The following is a 17,214-nucleotide window of genomic DNA, read 5'->3' as shown; positions in this document are numbered from 1 at the left end:
TCGGTCCCGAACAGCCCGACAGCCGGGTTAGTGTCACTTTCCCTTCAGACGCGGCGGTCAGCTTTGATCGCCGCGTCTGAAGGGTTAATACAGGGCATCACCGCGATCGGTGATGTCCTGTATTAGCCGCGGGTCCCGGCCGTTGATGGCCGCAGGGACTGCCGCGATAGAAAAAGTGCGTCTTATACGGCGAAAAATACGGTATGTAAACTGAGTCGGCAAAGCCCGGCCCCTGTGTGCGATTTACTGAATTCAGCAGAGGATCTTCTGGGGGACATATCTCAGGACATACTGGACATAGATAATTAAGTAACCCTTTGTTGGACTCCTGTTCACTCGCACTATAACCCAGTGTATTGGGTTTAGTGTGGGTGAACAGGCTCAAAGTTTTTCCTTTAACAGAGTTTGAGAGGATTTGCAGAGAATAATGGCAGAAAATCCCTAAATCCAGGGGTGCAAACCTTGGGGCATTATACCCATGAAGACTGGAGGCTGTAATCACTGCCAAAGTGGCTTTAACTAAGTACTTAGTAAAGGGTCTGAAAACTTATGTCAGTACAATATTTTAGTTTTTCCCTTCAAATAAGCAAAGATTTCTAACATTCAGGCCCTCATTTACTATTCTAAACCCGACTTCTTTTGTCGGGTTTTTTTGTCGCATCTTTGTCTGCGCCATGTCGCAGACATCGTGCGCCAGTCTGCGACACGATGCGACATTTTTTCCTGACGGACCCGATGTGTATTCTCCCAAACCCGAAAAAGGGGCGTAACCCAACATTTCTGAGCTTTCCCACGTATTTATTAAGGTTTCCAACCCGAATTTGTTGTATTGTTGTGGATTTTTTCCCGACAGCTCAGAGGAGTTGGAAACCAAAACCAACAAAACCCACGTGCGACAAACAGGATGCGACATAATAAATAAGGGGAAAAAAGCAGTTGGGTAAGAAAGCAAGATAGACTTACAACCCGATTTTCTTAGTAAATGAGGGCCTCAGTTTTTATTGTCATTAGGGGGTAATGAGTTCAGAATGATGGAGGAAAACTTGATCTTTTATTTTATTTTAGCAACATAACAAAATGTGGAAAAAAGTTAGAGTCTGAAGATTTTCCAAATCTGTTGTACTATGCTGCATGGTTTCTTGCAGATTTTTCCACAAAAATGACTTAACCCACAATCTATTGTAAATCTGTTATACAATCCTGCTATAGATTTGCATCCATTTGGGTATTTTTGTGTTTCAAGACGGTTTTACTCATATGTTTTTCCACCCTTTACCGTGCCTAAAAAACATGAGTATCTCTGGCATTCCCATAGACATTGCATGGAGCATGTTTTAACCCCATCGTTCCACAGGGAGAGCCGGGCCCGAATTTGGAGATTGTAGGGGTCTCAGCTGCAAAAATCTGCTAGTTATCCCCTATAATTAGATGGGTGATGACTTTTAAACTTTGGACAACCCCTGCCAGTCATCCACTTAAAAACTTCTCAGGATATGCAGCTCAGAGTACAAATTTGTTTCTAATGTAGAACTAAAACATGAGTGCTCCATGCTGTATATCAGCTCTATTCAGCTGCTGGCTGGACGCATTTCTATATATACAGAGAGGAAGATTACCTATATTATATTTGTATTACCTCTATTCATGATTGATTGGTTTACACATGTTTAGCTGCTTCATTGCTGTTGCTATGGAGATGTAGAATAACTTGTCACATAATGTTGCCCTTTCAATTTTTCTTAATTTCTCATATTCCTCAGCTGAAATTCCAGAATAAAATACTGTGCCTCCTTATTACTTTACAATCCTTCTGTTATTATGTATTGTCTGTATTGCTGTTTGTTATTGCAGCATTTCAGAGTGCAAAATCAATAGAAAAAATTTCTTTCTCTTTGCCTATTGAACGGTCTGCTGCAGTGACATGGCATCCATAGTGCCCACATCACCTACTACAGACTGCAGTGACATGGCATCCATAGTGCCCACATCACCTACTACAGACTGCAGTGACATGGCATCCATAGTGCCCACATCACCTACTACAGACTGCAGTGACATGGCATCCATAGTGCCCACATCACCTACTACAGACTGCAGTGACATGGCATCCATAGTGCCCACATCACCTACTACAGACTGCAGTGACATGGCATCCATAGTGCCCACATCACCTACTACAGACTGCAGTGACATGGCATCCATAGTGCCCACATCACCTACTACAGACTGCAGTGACATGGCATCCATAGTGCCCACATCACCTACTACAGACTGCAGTGACATGGCATCCATAGTGCCCACATCACCTACTACAGACTGCAGTGACATGGCATCCATAGTGCCCACATCACCTACTACAGACTGCAGTGACATGGCATCCATAGTGCCCACATCACCTACTACAGACTGCAGTGACATGGCATCCATAGTGCCCACATCACCTACTACAGACTGCAGTGACATGGCATCCATAGTGCCCACATCACCTACTACAGACTGCAGTGACATGGCATCCATAGTGCCCACATCACCTACTACAGACTGCAGTGACATGGCATCCATAGTGCCCACATCACCTACTACAGACTGCAGTGACATGGCATCCATAGTGCCCACATCACCTACTACAGACTGCAGTGACATGGCATCCATAGTGCCCACATCACCTACTACAGACTGCAGTGACATGGCATCCATAGTGCCCACATCACCTACTACAGACTGCAGTGACATGGCATCCATAGTGCCCACATCACCTACTACAGACTGCAGTGACATGGCATCCATAGTGCCCACATCACCTACTACAGACTGCAGTGACATGGCATCCATAGTGCCCACATCACCTACTACAGACTGCAGTGACATGGCATCCATAGTGCCCACATCACCTACTACAGACTGCAGTGACATGGCATCCATAGTGCCCACATCACCTACTACAGACTGCAGTGACATGGCATCCATAGTGCCCACATCACCTACTACAGACTGCAGTGACATGGCATCCATAGTGCCCACATCACCTACTACAGACTGCAGTGACATGGCATCCATAGTGCCCACATCACCTACTCCAGACTGCAGTGACATGGCATCCATAGTGCCCACATCACCTACTACAGACTGCAGTGACATGGCATCCATAGTGCCCACATTACCTACTACAGACTGCAGTGATTCTACATCATGACCTTTTATATTGTACTAGTGTAAGGAACACTGTGAGCTAAACATACATGTCCCTGCTCCTGTCCTCCATGTTGATTTCTATTTCTTATCTTATACACTGTAACATCACATCTGTGTAGGCAGAGAACTAAATCTGGGCCATTAGCAGGACACTAAGGAAACAAAAATGCGCCCATTCACTGACAGCAAGAAAAATTCTAAAATATTGAGTAACTAAAATTGCCCATTGCATTATACATTGATTAAAGGGAAACTGACAGCAGGTTAGAAGACTCTAACTTGCGTATATGGGCTAATATGGCAGAGGACACTGAATAACAACATGGCATTATCCTTTTCCATTGTGTTATTTGTGTGCAACATACATTTTATTGACATTATTATTAAGGGTGTTTGTTTACTAGGGGCATTATTCTACCCATAAGTGCACCAATCCACTTGCCCCTGCTCCTGTAACAGCTCCTCATGATCATGTTCATCCCTCTGTACTAACGTAAATCAAGGCGGATTATTGCTACATAAACCAGATGAGTATTCATGACGAGTCGTGCTGTAACAACGTGGGGGGAATGGCGGATTGGTGCCCCTAGGGGTAAAGTAATGTTCCCAGTGCACCTAACACCCTCATTAGCATACAACTACAAATAAACGTTGCACAAACATGGCACATCAGAGAGGGAGAATAAATGGTATGTTTTTAATCAGTGTCCCCGGTCCTGTTAGCCCATGTCAGCAGGATAGATTCTTCTAACCTGTCGTCAGTTTTCCTTTAAAAGGATGCTTGCCATTTAAAAACACTAAAAACTCCACTTTTAACACAGCATAATGATCCACACTGCGTTTAACCTTATGTTGTCTCCTTCAGTTCCGATTGGCTTTGTTTGCCTTTCCATTAGCTGAAAATCTATGGCTTGTACAGTGTTAACCCCACTTCTACCAGGTGAGATCAAAGGTTATTAAAGGGGTACTCCGCCCCTAGACATCTTATCCCCTATTGAAAGGATAGGGGATAAGATGTCAGATCGCGGGGGTCCCGCCGCTGGGGACCCCCGGGATCTCGGCTGCAGCACCCACCTGTTGCGGCTTCCGGCAGCGCTGGAGGCTCTCATCCTAATGCCTCACGAACGCGGTGACGGGAGATCGTGACGTCATGACTCCGCCCCCGTGTGCCGTCACGCCCCGCCCCCTCAATGCAAGTCTATTGGAGGGGGCGTGACAGATGTCACGCCCCCTCTCATAGACTTGCATTGAGGGGCGGGGCGGGACGTCACACAGGGGCGGAGTCGTGACGTTACGATCTCACGTCACCGTGGTCGGGAGCCAAATCATCCAGCGTTTCCAGAAGCCGCAACAGGTGGGTGCTGCAGCCGAGATCCCGGGGGTCCCCAGCAGCGGGACCCCCGCGATCTGACATCTTATCCCCTATCCTTTCGATAGGGGATAAGATGTCTAGGGGCGGAGTACCCCTTTGAAGCCAAAGACAGAGCTTTTCTGTCTCTTCAGTCAGCGATCGGCGGTCGGCCTGGTCTAAGACCTAATTCAGAGCTCCAACTCCCCTGCCAAAACAAAGCAAAGACCTGGAATTGAAAGTGGCTGTCTGTATATAACATTTCCTATGTTTTGGACAAAGGACTTCCCTCTATTAACTCCAGCACGGAAATATGAAAATTGAATATTTAAATTGAACAACCCCTGTAAGAGCCCGTTGCATACTTTGTATTTATTGAGTTAGATATAGAAAGTTTCTTGATCTGTTTTCCAATTCCGGAGATATAAGGCTAGGTTCAGACTACGGAATTTCCGACAGAAATTCAGTCGTAAAATTTCCGTCAGAAATTCCGCTTGCTAAAATGTCTAGTGTAGTGAATGGGTTTCCGTTCACAAATTCACACTTCGGAATTTGTGAAGCGGAAAATCCACTTAGTAAATCCGCTTAGAAATTTCCGCCTGAAGAAAGGCGGTGCTCTTTCTTCAGGCGGAATTCCTTGCGGAACACATTGCAGTCTATGGGAGACTGCAGTGTCCGAGCGGTCCTAGCGCCGACTTATTCAGTCAGCGCAGGCGGAACTCAGAATCTCCGGGCGGAAATTTTCTGCCCGGAGATTCCGTAGTCTGAACCTAGCCTAAGGCTTTGTAGTTTGTCTAGCAATTCAGGGATTCAGTCAGATGGGCGTGAACTTTGTTTCGATAAAAGAAGTGAATATCAGGTGATGGGTGGGATTATACAGTCAGGGGGTGAGAATGTTATGCATTGAAGGGGTACTGCAGTAGAAAAAAAAATGTTTCTCAATTCAACTGGTGCCAGAAAGTTATGATAAATGCAAAAGATTTTAAGCTCACCTCTCCTTGATCTTGCATGGATCCAAGCCTGGCCCAGGTGATCAAGAGTGCGCATGCGCTCGAAACGTGTCCATTTGGAGTGTGTTACCGGCTAGGTAGTGTGATGGGTGTACCTTCTGAAGTTTCAAACGATTTGCAATAAAACATTGAAGTTTTAAGGAATTGCTGGATCATCTACTTCTTCTTTGCCAGAAAGTTATAAAGATTTATAAATTAATTCTATTTAAAAATCTTAAACCTTCCAGTACGTATTAGCTGCTGTATGCTCCAGAGGAAGTTGTGTAGTCTTTCCAGTCTAACCACAGTAATCTCTGCTGCCACCTATGTCTGTCTCAAGAACTGACCGGAGCAGGAGAGGTTTGCTATGGGGATTTGCTTCTACTCTGGACAGTTCCTGACAGAGAGCACTGTGGTCAGACAGAAAACAACTTCCTCTGTAGTATACAGCAGCTGATAAGTACTGGAAGGATTAAGATTTTTAAATAGAAGAAATGTATAAATCTATATAACTTTCTGGCACCAGTTGGTTTGAAAACATTTGTTTATCACCGGAGTACCCCTTTAACTCCTTTGGGACGGAGGGCCTACCTATACGCCCTCAGCCCACTCCCTTTCTATAACGCATCATAGCAGCTGGGACCCGTGGCTAATAGCTCGCGGCACTGATCGCGGTGCCGCACGCTATTAACTCTTTAGATGTGGCGTTCAAAGTTGAACGCCGCATATAAAGTGAAAGTAAAGCACTGCCGGTTAGCTCAGGGAGCTGTTCGGGATTGAACAGGTTACAGGACAGCCAGAGGGTCCTTACCTTCCTCCATGCTGTCCGATCGCCGAATGACTGCTCAGTGCCTGAGATCCAGGCATGAGCAGTCAAGCGGCAGAATCATTGATCAGTGGTTTCCTATGAGAAACCAATGATCAATGTAAAAGATCAGTGTGTGCAGTGTTATAGCCCCCTATGGGAGCTATAACACTGCAAAAAAAAGTGAATAAAGATCATTTAACCCCTTTCTTAATAAAAGTAAGAATCACCCCCCGTATTCCCAATAAAAAAAACTGTGTGAATAAAAATAAACATATGTGCGGAAATGTCCGAATTATAAAAATATATTGCTAATTAAACCGCACTGTCAATAGCGTAGGCGCAAAAAAATTCCAAAGTCCAAAATAGCGTATTTTTGGTCACTTTGTATATCATGAAAGAATTAATAAAAAGTGATCAACAAGTCCGATCAATACATAAATGATACCACTAAAAACTTCAGAACACGGCGCAAAATATTAGCTCTGATACCGCCTCATACGCGGAAAAATAAAAAAGTTTTATAGGGGTCAGAAGATGACAATTTTAAATGTATACATTTTCCTGCATGTAGTTATGATTTTTTCCAGAAGTGCGACAAAATCAAACCTATATAAGTAGGGGATCATTTTAATTGTATGGACCTACAGAATAAACATAAGGTGTTATTTTTACCGAAAAATTTACTGCATAGAGACAGAAGCCCCCAAAATTTACAAAATGGCGTTTTTTCTTCAATTTTGTCTCACAATGATTTTTTTTCCGTTTCACCGTAGATTTTTGGGTAAAATGACTGATGTCATTACAAAGTAGAATTGGTGGCACAAAAAATAAGCCATCATATGGCTTTTTAGCTGCAAAATTGAAAGAGGTATGATTTTTAAAAGGTAAGGAGGAAAAAACGAAAGTGCAAAAACTGGAAGAAAAAAACGTCCCCAAGGGGTTAAGGGGCATGTTGCCTTATACACCCCCCCTGCCTGGATAACCTGCTCATCCCTTAATATTCACTCCTATTATTAATATTAAGTTTACGCCCGTCTGACTGATTTCCTGAATTGTCAGGCAAACTATAAACCCTCATATCTCTGTAACAGGAGGGTGTATCAAGAAACTGTAAAAAGGTATGTGATCGGGGCACCCTTAGCTATTTAACGATAATGTTATCTAATTTTTTGGGGTTAGCCACAGGTCCTCTTCCTATGTATATCTATGCTGGGGGTATATAGCTGTTAGCTCCAACCACTGGAAATGTGTCTCTGGAAATTGAAGAGCACTTCATTTTTATTTTTTTTAATGGGTGGCGATTCATGTTCTCCTTAGTTCATGTAAAACCTGACAACATATTAAAGTTACTGGTAATATTATACTCTTTTCTATGAGTCTACAAAAAGTTAATTGCATGGAAATAATGTTTCCAAGGCTATGTAACAGTATTCTGCATTGACGTTCAAACACCTTTTGTCATCTTAGCCCTCACAGAAGCACACACCAAGATTGGGATAGACAACTTATTAGATTTGTAAGCGAATATCTGATTTAATGCTGATACGACACTTGGATTGCATTCAACAACCTTCCCTGACTTCTGTAGATCCAGTTACAGGGATATGAGATGCAAAAATGTTTCAAGAAAGATTAGCTTAGGGATAAATAGAGAGTGATAGAGTGAAATACAGTGATCCCTCAACTTACAATGGCCTCAACATACAATAGTTTCAACATACAATGGTCTTTTCTGGACCATTGTAACTTGAAACCAGACTCAACATACAATGCTACGGACAGTCCAGATCTGTGAAACGTGTCACAACTGGAGGAACTGACCAATCAGAATGGGCATTGTACTGGTAAATCACCTCTATTACTGAAGTGCATGCACTGACTGGCTGTCTGGTAGCGCCCCCTACTGTACGGAACTACAAGTTTTATAGAGATACTTCCAGCACCAAGATGCGGTATAAAAACGGGTATATCTATTGATTCAAAGACAGGCTACAACACACGGATAACTCTTAGAGTTATCCGTGTGTTGTAGCCTGTCTTTGAATCAATAAATATACCAGTTTTTATACCGCATCTTGGTGCTGGAAGTATCTCTATATTCCGTGAGTGGAGCCGGAGGCGGGGCTGGTGGATCCGCGCACAGCTGCAGGAATACTGGGTGAGCGGTCAATCTCTTCTCCTTGTGTTTCAACTACAAGTTTTGTACTACTCCTTACCTGTGCCAGGGTTAGCTGCTCCTTTTGGACACCAAGTAAGGGTGGCTCCATTTTGGACACTGTGTGTACTGTATAGGACCCTGAAGAAGCTCCTGTACTCTACATAAACCATTGTTTCCCAATCAGGGTGCCTCCAGCTGTTGCAAAACTACAACTCCCAGCATGCCCGGACAGCCGTTGGCTGTCCGGGCATGCTGGGAGTTGTAGTTTTGAAACAGCTGGAGGCACCCTGGTTGGGAAACACTGACATAGACAGTGATTACAGCCCCCAGCAGATCTTTATTACTTTTATATGTAAGGATTTTCTTTATCTCTATTAGTTATCTACTTATTTTTCTTTAATTCTCACTTTTTTTTTCTATTTTTTGGATGACATTTTGGTGGCTTCAGAACCAATTACCAGGTTTCCATAGAGTTATGGTCTCAACATACAATGGTTTCAACATACAATGGTCGTCCTGGAACCAATTAATATTGTAACTTGAGGGACTACTGTACTGTATAGCAGAGACACCTCTGACTGGGAAAATTAAGGGAATGGATAGGTGAAATAGGATAAGATGGATGGGATAAGTGGAGGGGATAATGAGCAGCAAAGATGGATAGGACATAGATAGATAGAATGTGTGACATGTTTTACTTTGTACTACTGCTATGGTGAAAAAACGAGGTACTTGGCTTTAAAATCACTCCACTAAGGATCCCCATACCTCCTGGGACACTGATAAATCCAACCACAGCATCAGCTTGTCCAAGGGTCATGGACACAAGATGGCTGATGGACAGGGCTGCAGGAGGAACAAAGCCTGCAGCAACACTGCTGTAACACAGAGGTTTGCCAATAATGTGCCTCCAGCTATTGCAAAACTACAACTCTAAGCATGCTTGGACAGTCAAAGTTGTAGTTTTGCAAAAGCTGTAGGCACATAGCTGAAGTCAACACTGCTGCAAAAAAGAATTATCCAAACACTGTACCTCCAACTATTCCAAAACTACAAGTCCCAGCATTACAGGACTGCCAAATCATGACACACATAAATGACATAGGAACATATAGAACAGATAGAAAATGTATGCATAAAAAACTACTGTACTTTTAGCACTAAACTTTTGCACAAATTTAGGAGGGTGTAAGTTATATACTTGCCATATTGTCTTTGGTAGTAGAGTACAGGCAATCTCCAATAATCATTCTTCCTTCTGTGTAACATGTACAGTATAAAACCAGAGAGGAAAGGGTTACAGAGCAGAGTGCAGTGATTGACTGACCAGTCAGAGTGAGAGAGAAAGATGAGTCATGCACAGTGAAGGCAAGAGAGGACATGCCCCCTCCCTCTGAGAGATTGAAAAGACAGTGAGCAGCTTTAACATGCAATTTTTTTGTGAAATATGGAAATTAGAGACATAAAAATTATATTTACATGATGGAGATTAGGTACTGAGTAACATAAAACAGTTTAATTTTTTTGTGGCATCTAACAGGTCCCTTTAACAGTTTTCTCTTTATTTTTGTAGCATGCCCTAATCAGTATTGGGGTTCAGATTGCAAGCAGAGATGTTCATGTTATCCCTTTGGAAAGTGTGATGGGGTGACTGGCAAATGTATCTGCCATACTAAGCGATGGGGGCCTAATTGCCAGAATACCTGCAAATGTGGACCACACGGGACCTGCAACCAGCTGACTGGATTCTGTAAATGTGAGCCAGGCTGGTGGGCTCAGGACTGTAATAAACAATGTTTGTGCAACCTGGAAAATTCACACTGCAACCAGACTAATGGACAATGTCTATGCAACAGCGGTTGGTGGGGAAATAGATGCAGTATAAGATGCAGTTGCAACAAATCTCCATGTCTACAAGCAAATGGAAGTTGCATATGTCGAGAAGGCTGGTATGGTCAGGGATGTGAACACCAGTGTGCCTGTGAGAAAGGTAAATGCAACTCCAAAAGTGGTGAATGTGAATGTTATACAGGATACCAAGGAAAAAGGTGCACAGATCTCTGTTCTACTGGATATTATGGACCCAAATGTGAGAAAAGGTAAGTTAGAGGGACTGTTATAGATTTACATTCCCAGCACTCACACTTTCTACATCTCGAGGATGAGCTTGCCAGACAGCCATGTGATGATGCTGACTAAACCCAACTAACCATTAAACATGGGTATGCTAAAAGGTGTACTCTGCCCCTAGACATCTTATCCCCTATCCAAATGATAGGGGATAAGAGGTCTGATTGCGGGGGTCCTGCTGCTGGCGTTCGTATAGAGCGTTGGGTGCAGCACCGGAGGCTCGTGATGTCACGGCCATGCCCCGCTCGTGACATCATGGCCATGACCCCTCAATGCAAGTCTATGGGAGAGGGCGTGACATCCGCCACGCCCCCTCCCATAGACTTGCATTTAGGAGACGTGACATCACGAGTGGGCATGGCTGTGACGTCACGAGCCTTCGCTCTGCATTGCCATTCATCCGGCACAGAGTGAAGTTCGCTCTGTGCATCGGATTTCTGGGGTGACAGCGGAGATCGCGGGGGTCCCCAGTGGCGGGACCCCCGTGATCAGACATCTTATACCCTATCCTTTGGATAGGGGATAAGATGTCCAAGATTAGAGTACCCCTTTAAACCCTACTGGAAATGCCCATCTTTATTATCAGGAGCATCTTCCTTGGAGATCACTGGAGTTTGTTGTACTGTTTCAATGCAGGATGGGATTGATATACATTATTAACAGCACTTGTGGTGGCCCTTTTACCTTTTCTCACCATGTATTTTACAAACATATATATATATACTAGTATATTTTATACTAGTATAATGACCCTTATTAAACAGAGGAATCACTGTTTGCCATATAGAAAGCAGCTATTTTGAAACATTTTGTAATAAAGGGGCTCTGCCAACAAGTTACAATAAAAGGACATAATTTATTATTTAATATCATATTGTATGTATAGCAAATTCTGTATATAAAAAAAACTAAATACTGAAGGTGTTAGAGTGGAACAGTCTTCGGGAGATTATGCACATTTTTCTACTTTCAAAGATTTTTTTTATAAAACATTTATATTATTGCTTACTTTTGGTATAAGCAATAAGGCCAAGCAAGAGGCAAACAAGAACATATATCAAACATCAAGAAATCTCAACCTTCCAACCGCATGTTAACATAAAGACACACGGGGTGGGAAAAGGATTAGTGGAAGTGAACTTAAAATCAGAAATGATGCAAAAAAAAACATGCAGCTCTACCAAATAAAACCCTCCCAGTTTCCATACCTCCAAAAATTTGGTTTGGGAGTATTTCAGGATCCTAGTTAATCTGTATTTCACCATTAGCCATCCTAATTTGTTTTTTAAATTTAGTCTTACCCCCAAGGACCCTGAATAATTGCAGATAAAGGGAATTTAGAGGTCACTCCTTAGTTAGCTAATTTACTATGAGATCAAACAGAGCAAAAAAGTCAAAGGTTATTGTTGAATCCCTTCACAAACAAAGTGATATCCCATACAGACCAATAACTGAAAACATTTTATATAGATAAAAGAAATACTCAATGTCCCAACGTGTTTCGAACACTTACGAGACTCCTCATGGGACAATGTGACATGTCAAATGTTTGTTAATGACACCGGTAATAGCAGCCTCCATTGTGATAAGACACAGTTGATGATGATGATGGCCTGTCTTGCTATTAAGTTTGTTTAGTATTGGAGGAGATAACTTGCATTGAGAAAATCCTTTTAAGTTCCAAGACAGAGAAACAAGGGTCATGTTGCTGTTGGAGGAGAGGGAGAGAGTGCTGCTTCATTTTAGGCTTGACATAAAACTTTTCACATTGTAATGTATAAGTATCATTGGTATACCTGGTAAAAAAAAATACATACAATAGACTAAATAATAGCTGCAATTGTTCAAATTTCCATAAAGGTCTCTCTAATATTATTTCCTTAAAAGTTGATTACTATGTCATATGTATCATTCTTATTATGTTTAACTTACCAGCTGTGGAAAGTGTAAATTGGGCCAGGCATGCTCTCCTTTTAATGGCTCGTGTGTGTCCTGTGAACCTGGCTGGAATGGAACACATTGTGATGTGCCTTGTTCACCTGGGTATTTTGGCGAGAACTGTGCACAGAAATGTCCAAAGTGTCTTGGAGAAGGAGAATGTAGTCGTGAGACTGGGACCTGTCTATATTGTGATCCTGGGAAGATGGGACCCAGGTAAATTTGTTCTTTGTATGCTTACAGTGCACACTCAGAGTAGACAAATTTAAGGATGTCAACAAAGTTGGATCAAATACAGTGTTGAACTACAGTGAGCAGTCATATAAAGAGATATAAGAGAGCGACAGGTATTTTTCAAAAAAGTAGATATATCACAGTGCCATACAGCAGTGGTGCATACCCATAAAGGAGTGCCCAGCTTTTCAGATCTACATAAGTGGAACCTTAATGACCACACCTTCAAAATCACATGGACACAGAAGCTGCTAGACTTCCACCAAACTCATCTAAGATGAGTTTGGAGGGAACCAGGTACCACCTGAGTATGACTTCCCAGCCAGCTTCAACCAGTGACACGTTGATCATATGCATTTTTGTGCATGCACGATTTCTTCCGTTCTATCACCTGTCACAAATTAACGTCCGTTACTAATAACGGGCTATGTCGGGTTAAAATGATAATGTAAAAATCCCATAGACTATAATGGGATTTTGTAACAGCCGTATGGGATTTTGTAACGGGCCGTTTAACGGCCAACTTTAAAGGTTTTCATAACGGAACATTAAACGGATCTTTAAAATGGATGCATTTTATAGTGTGAAAGGATATATATACAGTAGAAAAGGGCCTACGGCACTGCGGTAGTATGGATAAACCGATCTCTGGGCTGGGGTAGTTCTTGCTAATAGGTAGTGGGGGTGCTCAGGCTATGAATGGTATACAGCAGTGATAATCATGTGAAGAAAAGAAAAGCCGCCACTCACCATAGTCCATCTTCTGGCTTTATTACAACATGTAATACTCACAGATACAAAAAGGGGAGAGGGAAGGAGCAGGGGTACAAAAGGCAACAAGCTCCGTTTCGCACTTAGCAAGTGCTTCTTCCGGCCATACCATGGTATCCTTCCCTCTCCCCTTTTTGTATCTGTGAGTATTACATGTTGCAATAAAGCCAGAAGATGGACTATGGTGAGTGGCTGGCTTTTCTTTTCTTCACATGCTTATAGTGTGAAAGGAGCCTAACACAGAAAAGGTATAGTACTTTGTCCATCTACATGTACACAGCTAACTAAATAAAGACTCTCTATAACACAACTTTAATAAGATGTTCCTTAAAAAGATAACCTTACCCAGAAAATGCAGGTGTTGGTTACAGTATACCATTATCTCTATTCCCCCAGATTGATTTATTATTGGATTCTTTGTTTTCTGGGTTTAGGCTATCTTTTTAAGGCATAGCTATGGAAACTTATGTTTTAGAGGATGTTTGTTTAGCTGTGTCATGTGCATTTTGCTAAACATTTAGTATTTTCAAGTCAATTCACTTTATTAACACAAGCAAATAGCAATTTGCTGATATGTACAGACAGTATATTAGCATTTTATTGACATGAAACCTAGTAACTGAGCCTAGTCTTGATATGGATATTAACTGTTCTACTTATATCCTAAGGTGTGAGTTTTTTTGTCCAGCTGGAAGTTATGGGAGCAGATGCAAACACCTGTGCCCCCTCTGCATCCATGGAAAGTGTGACCCAGTGACAGGGGAGTGTGTCTGTGACTTTGGATACTGGAAACAGAGGTATGACATTCATAGGCATATTCAAGTCCTCCCCCTCATGCCTAAGTGTCCCCTCCACTAACCAACTTCAAGTGAAGGTCGTTGAATATACTGATTAGAACCTGAAACATTAGATACTGAAATATGTTCTTTTCCCTAATCTGTTTCTATTTTCTATTTATTTCATATTTAATACATTCCTATGGGGGCAGCCATCTTGCCTGAACTGTTTTTAAAGGGTACCTTTCATCAAAAAATGTTTTGATATATTATAGATTAATGTATGCAGAATAACTTTCCAATAGCATGTTATAAAAAAATATGCTTCTTTCTATTTAATTTTCCACTTTGAAAAATGATCACTAGGGGTCTCCCTACCAGTCCTTTTTTATAGAGTTCAGACTCATGCAGGAGTCCTAAATCTCAAACTGCAGCCGGAACACAGACAAACTCAGCACTGCTCACTTCCAGGGAGCAGTGCTGTGCTTGTCTGTGTCCCGGCTACAGTCTGAGATTTAGGACTCCAGCATGAGCCTGAAATCTATTAAAAAAAAAAAAAAAAAAAAGGACTGGTAGGGAGACCCCTAGTGGTCATTTTTTCAAAGTGAAAAATTAAATAGAAAGAAGCATATTTTTTTTAATAACATGCTATTGGAAAGTTATTCTGCATACATTAATCTATAATATATCAAAAGTTTTTTTTGATGAAAGGTACCCTTTAACAGCAATTAGAAAGAAATTATTTACAGCAAATACCATGGGAATAGGGACAGATTAGCCCAGATCCTATTGACATAAATGGGATAGTTTACTAGGCATACTATGTGCAGAGGTCATTCCACAAGTAGGGAAAGGCTAAGCTCTGAGCGTTAGATATTCTGATTAGTGGGAAATCTTTTTTCTATTTGCTGTCCATACTGTATAACCAGAGAGAATCACCTTTATTTATCCAGTCCAAAAGGCAGAGATGTGGTGCCAAACCCAAAGCATGCTATAAGCTGGCAGCCCTCTCTGCTCCCCCTACCACCCTTTCCCAGCATGACTGACAGACATGGCTTAGTTTGCAGCGCAGAGCCCTGTGTTATTAAGGACACTGCCAGCAGTAGGCAAGGTCACCATTGGTGTCTAGACTTATAGGAGAAGATTTATCACGACCTGTGCTAAGGAAAAATTGACTGGTTGCCCATAGCAACCAATCAGATTGCTTCTTTCATTTGTACTGTATCCTTTTTTGCCCCCAATAGCATAGCTTACAGCAAAATCAAATGTAATAAAACAGAAACAGTGAAATGTAAACACAAAATGCAGTGTGAACCCTGCCTAAGTTAACAAAGTTGATGTGCTAGAAGCAGGAAGAATAGGCAACCATAAGGGTTCTGAGCAGCTTTGACATAGGCCAAATTGTAATGTCTATCTAGATGACTGGGTCAGAGCATCAAAAAATACCAGGTCTTTACAGTATGCCGTGTTTGCCATCGACCATAAGTAGTCCAAGGAAGGACAACTGGTGAACTGGATACAGGGTCATGGGCACCCAGGCTTATTGAAGTGTTTGGGGATCAAAGCTTACCAGGTCAGATCCCCCCAAAAAGCTACTGTAGCTCAAAGGAGTAAGAACACAGAGCATTGCAACTTGCTGTGTATGGGACTGTGTAACCATAGACTGATAAGAGCGCCCATGCTGACCTTTGCCCTGATCACCACCAAAAGTGCCTACAGTTGCCATGTGAACATCAGAACTAGGCCAAAGAACAATAGAAGGTGGCCTGGTCTCATGAATCATGCTTTCTTTCTCATCATGAGAACTACCATGTGTTACTTTTCTGGCAAAGAGATGGTGCCATGATGCCCCATGAGAAAAGGGGAAAGCTGACGAAAGTGGTGTAATGCTCTAGGCAATGTTCTGCTGGAAAAATGTATGTGGCTGGTACCTGAACATTGTAAACCATGTCAGATATAGTAAACCACTAATGGCAATGGCTCCCTTTAGCAGGTAACGTGACCTGCCACACTGCAAAAATTCATCAGGATTAAAGGGGTACTCCGGAGAAAAACTTTTTTTTAAATCAACTGCTGCCAGAAAGTTAAACAGATTTGTAAATTACTTCTATTAAAAAATCTTAATCCTTCCTGTACTTATTAGCTGCTGAATACTACAGCGGAAATTCTTTTCTTTTTGAAACACAGAGCTGTATGCTGACATCATGAACACAATGCTCTCTGCTGACATCTCTGTCCATTTTATGAACTGTCCAGAACAGCATATGTTTGCTATGGGGATTTCCTTTTACTCTGGACACTTCCTAAAATGGACAGAGATGTCAGCAGAGAGCACTGTGCTCGTGATGTCAGCAGACAGCTCTGTGTTTCAAACGGAAAAGAATTTCCACTGTAGTATTCAGCAGCTAATAAGTACAGGAAGGATTAAGATTTCTTAATAGAAGTAATTTACAAATCTGTTTAACTTTCTGGCACCAGTTGATTTAAAAAAAAAAAAAGTTTTTCACCGGAGTACCCCTTTAAGAAAGAAAGGAAAGGTGTTTACTTGACCTCCAAGTTTCCCAGATCCTAAACTAGTCAAGCATCTAGGGGATGTGCTGGAAAACAGGTCTGATCCATGGAAGCCTTACAGATCTTTAAGGATCTGCTACTAATGTCTTAGTGCCAGATACCACAGGAAACTTTCAGAGGTTCATGTCTCGAAGGTTCAGAGCTGTTTTGGTAGCACAAGGGGAACCTACAGCACATTATAGTAGGCATGTATTAATGGTATGGCTAATCAGTATTCATGTCTGTTCGCATTCAACTTTGTCTGTGTGACCTTCCCTTGCAAATACACTTAAAAATGTATTCTTTATGCACAGAGTGGA

The 17,214-nt window shown here is 42.0% G+C and overlaps 1 protein-coding gene across 2 annotated transcripts in view; it reads left to right on the top strand.

Moving 5' to 3' along the window:
* The window catches only part of SCARF1 (scavenger receptor class F member 1), an 84,625-nt gene that overhangs the window by 48,838 nt on the left and 18,573 nt on the right, over positions 1 to 17,214 (top strand). Inside the window, exons 6-8 of one of the 2 annotated variants that reach the window (XM_056558684.1) lie at positions 10,069 to 10,594; positions 12,561 to 12,779; positions 14,237 to 14,365. In XM_056558684.1, the coding sequence (XP_056414659.1) occupies positions 10,069 to 10,594; positions 12,561 to 12,779; positions 14,237 to 14,365 (874 nt within the window). The remainder of the gene's footprint in view (positions 1 to 10,068; positions 10,595 to 12,560; positions 12,780 to 14,236; positions 14,366 to 17,214) is intronic. The other variant, XM_056558685.1, reaches the window with a different exon arrangement.

Source organism: Hyla sarda, chromosome 2, assembly GCF_029499605.1.
Source record: "Hyla sarda isolate aHylSar1 chromosome 2, aHylSar1.hap1, whole genome shotgun sequence".
Lineage (NCBI taxonomy): Eukaryota > Metazoa > Chordata > Amphibia > Anura > Hylidae > Hyla > Hyla sarda.
This window is presented reverse-complemented; position numbering and strand designations above follow the sequence as displayed.